The 10,457-nt window shown below is 42.1% G+C and overlaps 1 protein-coding gene across 1 annotated transcript; it reads right to left on the reverse strand.

Moving 5' to 3' along the window:
* Window positions 1-333: 333 nt before the first annotated feature.
* Window positions 334-10,048, reverse strand: th (tyrosine hydroxylase). The gene is made up of 13 exons (XM_012828103.3): window positions 9,769-10,048; window positions 9,096-9,299; window positions 8,218-8,392; window positions 7,998-8,086; window positions 7,847-7,914; window positions 7,680-7,730; window positions 6,415-6,560; window positions 4,982-5,117; window positions 4,223-4,292; window positions 3,543-3,599; window positions 3,313-3,408; window positions 1,585-1,718; window positions 334-1,190 (listed from the first exon to the last, which is right to left on the reverse strand). Exons 1-13 carry the CDS (start codon window positions 9,850-9,852, stop codon window positions 1,031-1,033), a joined length of 1,470 nt encoding a protein of 489 aa, XP_012683557.1. The 5' UTR covers window positions 9,853-10,048; the 3' UTR covers window positions 334-1,030.
* Window positions 10,049-10,457: the final 409 nt, after the last annotated feature.

The following is a 10,457-nucleotide window of genomic DNA, read 5'->3' on the forward strand; positions in this document are numbered from 1 at the left end:
TCTAAACTCAATGTGCTGTCATTAGAGTGTTCTTTAAGAGTGATTTTGTTGGATTTGTCTGGTGTTTCTGGAGGCACTGCTTTAGGCTGATACGTGTCATTGTCAATGTCCTTTGACAGTTGGGTATAGATGAGGGGTGATCTAAAATGTATGCCAGAAAACTGCTTACCTGTCTCACAAGAGATTTTTGTCATAGTTTAATTTTGTCTCTAGTGTAATTTTTTTCCCCCTCTTTGTCAAAGAGTGTTCATTTTCATCTATTCGTACGTTATATGCACTAACGTGTAATGTTAATAGCATGTTAACACACTCACACACACACATTTGGAAGCATTAATGTTTGGTCGTTGTTTAATTCATCTTAGATAGTTTTGTCTTTACAGAAGCAGCAAGTAACTTGCCCGAGCGGGCAAACAGATATGTAATACAGGTGTTTTCATTTCAGACCATGAAGAAGAGCACATTACGCAACATTTCCTGCTTGGAAGAGAGAGAGGCTCATGTTAATACGCCATTGACCCTTTCCTGGGGGATTTACAACACATTTCATCTCCCTCTGCTAGTTTGGGATCGTTTCTCACTGTCACATTGCTATGTAGGTGTTCACTTGTGGGCAGACAACAACTCACAATGTATCCTTTTATGAAACCTCATATTAAATATACCTTTCCTTCTTGAAATAATATTACACACACATATAATATGACCCATCAACCATATTACTTTAGTTCAATAACTTTTGATTGTTGCAGTCACAGACAAGGCTGTACTTGATTGGGTAGTTAATAAGTCACACCATATATCAAAATAACATGTCTAATTGACACAGATTCTTTGAAGTCACCAAAGTGATTCGTTAAATGCTCTTGGGAGGCCATTTCGGACATGAAGTGTCAGGCTTTAGCCACTCAGCCTTTTCAAAGCAGCAGCTTGCACTGGGTCTATGTACAGAGAAGCACATGAGAAGCAACTATAGTGTCACACATCAAATCACCATAGAAACGCCTGCAAGCGAGTCTGCAGGCAGCCATCACGCCAGCACATTCAGAGCGTCGCTCAGAAGCTTCAGGTCGTCCTTCAGGGACTCCAGGCCTCCGCGGATCTTCAGTGGGTTGTCCAGGACCTCAATGCTGTATGTGTATGGGTCGAATCGCACAGAAAAGGGCCTCTTGATGCCTGCCACGTATTTCCTGTCACAGCAAATTAAACCTTACTTTAATAGTGTTAACACAATCACATTGTGTAAATGTAATTGTCAAGGTTAATTGACTGAGGTGATATATTGTTTCATTTGGCAAATGATTTGCCTGTTCTTGAGAGGTACAAAATATATGTGATGAGAGGTTAAGTGTTCTGTATCTAAATCTGATTATGGATAACTTGCTAAATCTGACCTTAATTCTATTACCAGCCAGACACAGGAATTGCATTGATAGGACAAATCCAATATAAAGCACAAACACAACTACATTTTTGTGTCACAAACATCTAGATCCTGTCCCTTTTTAGTTCTCTTTTTTAAAAACATCAATATGGATTTTAGAACCCCTTCTGTCCTGTTTTAAGTTTATTTTGGGCCATTACCTTAGCTTCTCTTTGGCGTCCGTGAAGCTCTCGGACACAAAGTAGACCGACTGATAGGTGAAGTCCTGGTAGGGCTGGACAGCGACCACTTCTGGGTCGAACTCTCTCCTCTCTGTCTCTTCAGACAGGGAGTGCTGTGGAGAACGGAGCCAGAGATAAGCGACCTGAGCCTCAATCACACCAAAGTCATCGGAAAATGAGCGCCATTGTGAGCAGCAAAGCGAGTGAAGATAAGTGAAGACGGCTCTCAATTATTTATCACGGATGTGAGTGCTCTGGGCGCTTCTGTTTACTCAGAGACTTCCGGGCATTCATGTGCCCACCCCGTGAGACGTTTATGGCACCCCACCCCTTAGAGAGGCACTGACTCTAGTGGATCTAATCCTAGCACTGTCATAAGAGCACATCTTTTTTTTTGAAAGAGCATTTTGGTTATACTGGTCTGACAATTATATTTTTTTATTTAGAACATTATCTAGAATATTCTATTGTATTGTAAATGTAGATAGGGTAAATCAAATTCATTTCTGTATTCATGTTTTTTCAGTAGGTGGCAGCAGTACTCCTTGGAGAGGATGTCATTAAAAAATAAGAGATAGTAAGGGGAAAAGAAGCAGTAGAAGAAGAAGAAGAAGAAGAAGAAGAAGAAGAAGATGGCAATGGCAGTGTTATGTTTGTATGCCTATTTTAGTTTAAATGCTCATGCTACTGGTTCCAATGATACGTCTGAGAAATGGTAAATGTCTCTGCAATGTTCTGTAACTGTAACTGGTCAAGTTTCTCAGAAACACTCATTTTAAAGAGGTGTTGGTTTAAAGTGGCATTATGTAGGAATTGCTAATCGCTAAACCTAGCGAAACCTCTTGAAATTTGCTTACTTTGACACTATGACAAACTAGTTAGTCAACAACTTTCCTAACACAGTCAAACATCAAGCAAGTGCAACACAAGACAAAGCAAGACGGCAAATAAGCTACTTACTAGTTCGGCAGACAGTAGTAACCGGGCGGCTTCAGGCAAACCTACATAACCCAGGAATATGCCTACGGACCCTGGTATGGCAATGGCACGGAGGCGATTCTCCATATTAAACGTCATTGTAGCGCCCCAATTTTTTTTAAGCTGTTATTTTAAGGTAAAACTGCTAATCCTAACCCTAACACTGAAGTACAATTCCTACATAATGCCACTTTAAAAACAACTGGCTCATTTAAGCCTTGGAAAACTGAGTCATGCTGTGTATTTTCATTTTATACACAGAGTAGATGTAAGCTTGATGTCATTTTATACTGAATTTTACTTTCAAGAGAATCTTCACATGTTCCCATATGACCTTGTGCTGTGGTATTCCTATAATATCAAGTCGGATGCTGCGGACAAGAAAAACAGGAACAACGAATTTTCCGAAGTCTGCTTACTTGTTTTATACAGAAGAAGACAATGCGGTTGAAAGTGCATTTTCTCCGTAGTTCCTCTAATCTGATCACAGACTGTGACTTAAAATCTTCCAAAGGGACGTGCCAGGGCAGGTAGTATTATAACACAGCTGTTCACAGCTCTTGAAAACATGCAGATGTGAAATTGAATCAACTGCAATTACAGTACATATGGTAGTCACTCAGAGAGGAGTCGGAGGCACCATTGCCAACATCTACCAGTCTCCTAGGTGTCAGGTGTCTGTCTACATGTTTTGAATGACTTTGTATGTCAGCGGTCAGAGATACGCACCACAAGCTCTCCAAAGGAGGAGAGGAGTCCAGCCCCGTAGGCTTTCACAACCCCTCCCTGTTTACAAAGCCCAAACTCCACAGTGAACCAGTACATCTGCAAAATAAATATACAGACATTCACACACACACACACACAGGTTGATAGCAGAAACAACACATCCCTACATGAATAAGTGATAATTGTATCATAATGGTAAAGTTGTTAAGTGGCAGATTAAAGATGCTTACTGTTGAGAGCTTCTCTATGTCTTCCTCAGATGCTCCAAGAGAGGCCAGACCAATGGCCTAAAGCAGACACACACGGGGCAGAGAGTGAGACAAACACAAGGCAGAGAGTGAGACAAACACAAGACAGAGAGTGAGACACACACGAGGCAGAGAGTTACACACACAAGGCAGAGAGTGAGACACACACGAGGCAGAGTCACACACACACATGAGGCAGAGAGTGAGACACACACTAGGCAGAGTCACACACACACACGAGGCAGAGAGTGAGACAAACACAATGCAGAGAGTGAGACACACACAAGGCAGAGAGTCTCACACACACGAGGCAGAGAGTGAGACACACACAAGGCAGAGAGTGAGACAAACACATGAGGCAGAGAGTCAGACACACACGAAGCAGAGAGTGAGACACACACGAGGCAAAGAGTAAGACACACATGAGGCAGAGAGTGAGACAAACACATGAGGCAGAGAGTCACACACACACGAGGCAGAGTGACACACACATGCGAGGCAGAGAGTGAGACACACACATGAGGCAGAGAGTCACACACACACGAGGCAGAGAGTCACACACACACAAAGCAGAGAGTCACACACACAGCAATGCAGTTTTCCTGTGATGCTGAAATATTCTGTAAAAGCCGGTAAAGCCCTGCAGGGCCACCAGGCCTTACCTGTGAGAACTGAGCAAACGTCCGATCGGCCAGCATGGGAACGTGACCAAGGAGTTCATGAACACAGTCCCTGTGACAAAAAGGCACAGAGAGTTTGGACTAACAGTATTCTGGAGTTCCAAATCCAACACAAATATTGTATAGCATAACAGCATCTGAATAACATTTAATTTACCTCTTGACATTAGTGGCTGTAAATAAACCGCTTGTTAACATTAGTATGCATTACAGGGGATGTTTTAGGCTTTTGCAATATGTTAGAAAACTTTATTGGATAATATTATATAGGCTAACCAGGGTACTAAGCAACCCAGAGAGCAGATAGCTAAGAGAACAGGTATACGCCAGATCAGAGTATGAAATGTGTTAAGACTGACATAAGGCTGGTGTGTTGAGTATGAAATGTGTTAAGAGTGACATAAGAATTTATGCACTGTGTCTATGTACCCATGGGTCTATGCACGCTGGTGTGTTGAGGCGATGTCTTAAAACTGAAATAAGGCTGTAATGCTGGTGTGTTGAGTATGAAATGTGTTAAAACTGAAATAAGGCTGGTGTGTTGAGTATGAAATGTGTTAAGACTGAAATAAGGCTGTAAAGCTGGCGTGTTGAGGCGATGTGTTAAGACTTAAGATACGGCTGTAACGCTGGTATGTTGAGGCCATGGTGTGTTGAGGCGCTGGTATGTTGAGGCCATGGTGTTTTGAGGCGCTGGTGTGTTGAGGCAATATGAAGTGAAGTGGATGCTCTGTAACTCACGGCTCAGGGGAGTGCATAGGGGCTGAGGCGTGGCGGATGTACTGAGTGCACTGAAACACCCGGAATGCCAAGCTGGCCAGGAAGTCCCTCGCCGAGAGAAGACCAGCGACTGGACGCAGAGTGAACCCCGTGCGCTCTGTGTGTGAACAGGGGGAAGGTAAAGGAGAGGCCATTCACTTTAAAGGACTCAATTGTCACATGTTAAAGGAGCAGTCCACCATTCTAATCCAATACACTGTTTGTCAGATTAAGCAAACTGCTCCTCACTTTAGCTGTCCTTTCTGTGTGTGCGCTCAAAAATAAATAAAACTCCGGTGTTCATACTCAGTCCTGGCTCTGCAAGTGGGAAACAAACAAGATGGCTCAGGCCGAGCCATGCAATATTCCAGCCAACCAGCACGTTGCTTAAGGAGCATGGAAGGGAAGGGGTATAATTTGGTTGGCTGTTGAGCTCAAATATCAATGACCTTTCACCAGAATCATGGACCAACCTTTAAGGTAGACAATGAAAACTCCCCGTGAATTTTCTAAACTAACTGTATTGTTCAGATTGCAATACACACATTGATCCTACTGTAGTTGTCGTAACCTTTGATTTTAATCATTTTTAACTCAACTTGCGCTGTGGTGAATTTGGTCACTATAATAACCAGTATTTTCTGGCACTACTAATAGTTATATAGTAATAGTCATTTTAAAACACTGTTACTACTGTGGTCTCCTGATTGGTTTCATCACATCTCTCTCTCTAAGCATCAGGGAATTACACCTGGTAAGCTCAGGAAAAACACAGGCACATAGTATACGCCCAAGACGTAAGTCACATACATGCATACATACATACAATGCATCTGTACCACATAAAGTAATAGTTGGAAAAAGGAATAAAATGAATAAGTTTGCTAATTAGTTATGAGGCTGGGTTAGTGCATATGATATGTGGCTATTAAATAATGAGACTAATACTGTGATTTAATTGTAATGAAGAAATCTCGCTATACTCATATAACTCGTGTATACTCGTAATAACAGTCTCGTTATTTAACAGCCACACCTTGTAGATGTGTGAGAAGACTGTCTCGCAATAGGGAGCAGGAGATGAACGACTTTAAAATAGCCGTTAGTTCAATAAACAAGCAAAGCATAGCGGCGCCATGATGACAAGAAAAGAAACCCCACATTAAAATGGGCTCTGATAAGCTAAGCATACATTCTGATTTCCCAACTATTCACTGAAAGAACACAAGTCCCTCCATTCGTTCCTGTCCCAAGTAGACAAGCCAAGGAACTGGCAGGACTAATGAACACGATGAAAATGAAAGGCCTTGAAATGAAGAGTCTGTTGTTACTTTCATTTTCTAAGTAATAACAGTCATGCTGGTCGGGCTTTAGCGAGCGCTGACTCGAACTGGTTTGACAGTCGGGTGGAGTACCTTTGAGGAAGCCTGACACATCCTCCAGCTGAGGGATGTTGTCGGGGCTGTAGCCACAGTGTTTCTCCAGCAGACGGAAAGCCTCTAAGTGCTCACTGCATGCGTGAGTGGTGTACAGATCCCTCAGGGTGCCGTACACCTCTCGCCTACACACACACAGATGGATAAATGCAATTGTACAGAGCAAAACACACACAATATCAATATATGGGGCGACAGTGGTACAGGGGGTAGAGAAGTCGTTTAGGAATCAGCAGGTTGCTAGGTTCGATTCCCTGTCGAAGCGTCCTTGAGCAAGACACTGAACCCCTAATTGCTCCTGATGTGCAGTGTGCCATCAGTGTAAATGTAAAATGTGTATACATCCTTGTAAGTCGCTTTGGATAAAAGCGTCTGCTAAATGACTAAATGTAAATGAAATATCAATATACAATATGTAACATGCAATAGCAATATGCACACACACACACACACACACACATACATGTACACGTACACGTAAAAGCATACTGACTCATGACACATGGATTGAAGAGAACAGATCTACATGATAAAAGACTTGAATATTTTCTGCTGTTTCCAAACTGAATTAAACATACCAAACTAAATTAAAGAGTTAGAATGTAATGGAGAATGGAAAACTGCTCCAGCAAGTCTGTCACAAGGCTGAGCACAGTCCCCATTGCACTGGTGCTTATTTGACACAGTCTAAAATGCTTAGTGGCTTGTTCAGCCCGACCGTGATTGAGTTACTTCAGCATGTAGCTTTGGAAACCAAATAATAAATCAGCTGAAAAGCAAACAATTCCCCCCTAAACAATTGTGTTATTGGGAAGGAAACCCTAGAGGGACTCAGAGGAACGAGATTACTCAGAGATACACTGAACTGGCCTGGTCTGGGGAGCAATTTGATTTGAATTCAGCATATTATGGTCTTTGCCTCGAGACCTGTTTTGATCTAACTTATCAACCAAAACAACAAAACATCCAGTGTTTCTGGGAAGTTATTGATACAATTACAGTTTCTTTCCAAATTGGGCCTGTGAAAGTCAGGAATATAAATAGGGTTTTGGGAGTTGGCGTGTCAGGAAAATGACTGTGATGGATTAGATTAAGCTCGCCCTTGCTTCCCTCCTCTCCTCTCTGGAGCAAACGCAGAGATGGTGGAAATGTCCCTGTTAATGTTGGGTGTGTGAGCTTCAAATGCGTATGCATCGCAGACGCCAGATCAATTAGTCTGCTCAGACGCTGCGTATCAAACTCACCACGTCCCGATCTCTTCCTCTGTATATTCCACTCGAGGTATGGACACTCCTCTGAAAATAAGACGGGCAACCTTAAAAAAGGTTCATGAGACTTAAAAGGTAAAATAATAATAATTTGGGTATTTTAAAGTACTGTTGCTAAAGTGCTGTCTATATGATCTGCATACTGTTTGTATCTGAAGGCAATGTCTCCAATCATCTTCCTTCGTTGTCTGTAGACAGGATCAGTAAATCCCTGTAGAATCAATTAAGCCATTACAGAAGAGAAGCTATATATATAAATATGGAGCTTCTACAGACGAACGTCTACAGACTGACCGGATGGTCCTGGTCCAAATCTGGATCAAATTTGGTAACGAGATGATGACATTGGTCCAACTCTGTAATCTTCTTGGGAAACCAATGAACTACAAAAGAGTGTTCAAAAATAATTAATTCAGCTAATACTCGCTTTTTGAATGGTTCATTCACAGAATATCCAGACCATAATGGAAGCTACCGTCTCAGATCATTATCTTAAAGGCAGCATATAGCTCACATTTGACTTCCTTGGTGGTCCTGACATCCTCTGCAATGCGTTTAATGGAGCTGACCAGGGTGCTGACGTCGGAGAGGTGCACCTCGCACTGGACGAAGTACTCCAGATCCTCCAGCCCGTCTCGGGGCTTCCTGCTCGGACGAGTCTCTAGATGGTGGATCTTGGCTTCAAACGTCTGTGTAAGTGATCGCAAAGCTGTTAGTTTCAGAACAGTTCAAAACGGAGACATTCACATGTAGCGTCCTGCAATACCGAGTGGGGCACTGAAAGACACTAGTTGCATTCAGGGTGCAATTACGGCTGTGCATATTTCTGGGGGCAGGTGCTCAAGATAAAAAAAAAGTGCCTGATAAAGGAACATGAACACTCGTTTTCATTGATAAGACTATTTTTTCAAATGACACACGTGTTTGTTGTTAAGCTTAATGATGGGCTAATGTCTAATCGTTTAAAAACAAAAATGTAAAAATTAGACATAGTAAAGAAATTCCCTGCAAAAAGGGCCCTCTATAAGTTAAATGGCAAAAGGGCCGGTGCTTGAGCACCACCTGTGGTCTGTCTATCCACGTGCCTGGGTGTAATGATTGTGTGGAGATGTATCATAGCGGGATTATTCAAATAATAATGTAATGTAAAATTGCAAAGACAAATACGTGTGTTCGAAATGTAATACTATTTCCTCTCTGCATTTAATTCCCAGTAATTCCATATCAACAATGTGCACTCGCAAATCATTAAAAAAACACAGACAAATTATTTCATTACAGTTCAGGCGTTGTATGTGTGTGTTCTCTGTTTAAGAGCTTATTACAAATGCCCAGTTACTAAATGAGTACACCTGTTGTAGGCTATGCCTGTGCTGAACATTTATGACTTACCTCGAACACCTTCAGAGCTCGTGACAACGTGGGGCTCTTTGAGCGCCTCAAAGTAAAGAAGAGATTGAGCAATGCCTTTCCGTCGTCCTCCTCAAACACGATCTGTTCAGTCGCTTCAGCAGCTTCGGCGGCGGCGGCTGCCGCCTCCCTTTCTTTCCTTGCGTCCTCTATTAAGCTCTGCCGCCTTCCCACGAACCTCGGAGACTGGACGAGAGAGAACGAGAGACACTTTTATTATATCGAAATGAAATTCACTGAACTTCTACTTCCCCGAAGCGAGTGACTGTCGGTAAAAAATAAAAACATGTGATATTGTACAATACGGTAGCGTGGCCATCCTTACCTGTGGGATACTCGTAGAGATCGTTTTACATCTCCAAAAGCGTTTTACAGCTTCAATGCAGTTTATGTAAACCTATTGCATAGCTTAGATTTAGTACTTGACACTCTTAGTCTGTACTCATACAATCATCTTCAAAATGTTTTCAAACTGGTCCTGGGCTTATAGAACTGAATACGTGAGTTGCACTGCGCGCAAAAGCGCACAGTACCACGTATGGCTAAACAAGCCAAATTGTGTAACAAAGAATAGCCAACGTTGCAATCCTGCGAATAGCCCAATCCTGCAAAGTTGTAGAAATGATCAGCATACCATTTGATACAAGTGTCTTACCGTGATTGAGTCGGATCGTTCCAATTCCGACGCTGCCCTGCGGATACTCTTGGTTGACGAAGTTGAGCTGCTGGAATTAGGCATGTTTGGATATATAGGTACTCCCCTCTTTCTGCTGGGAGTTGGTGTGCTGTGTCTTTTTCTTATCGCAGTGTCTTCTGATTCTTTCCCCCCACTGTCGTTTCCTCTTGTTTATATAGAGGTAATTTCTCTTTACTGACGTCAAACCTGGAGAACCTCACCGGCTTGCGTTACCAAATCGTGCTCAGCCTCCTCTTGCGCCACTAAGCTTGTCTAATTTGTGTAAGTTTCTAGTACATAGACTTCATTAATTACATTACTTACACAACGTCATCAAAGTTTATGTAGGGATGGTTGTATATCCTTGTCAATTCACTTCCGTTTCCTTGTGCGTAACATTGGGTCCACTCCCAGATATTAATCTTGTAGAAATTGCATTTGATATGTTCTTTTCCCGAGACCAAGAATGATTTATGTCACAGCTGACTTCACTTTATTATATTTCGAAGCAGCCTTTCCAGAGATCTTTACTTTTGTGGAAAAAAACGTTTAACACCAAGTTATCTGTGGTTAAAATGAACGTTTGCTGAGAACGACTATTTATGCGAAATCTCTGCGACCATTTTATTGATTTTTTATTCACGTCTAGTTTCTCAAATTTTGAAATA

The sequence above is a fragment of the Clupea harengus genome, chromosome 3 (assembly GCF_900700415.2).
Source record: "Clupea harengus chromosome 3, Ch_v2.0.2, whole genome shotgun sequence".
In the NCBI taxonomy this organism is placed as follows: Eukaryota; Metazoa; Chordata; class Actinopteri; order Clupeiformes; family Clupeidae; genus Clupea; species Clupea harengus.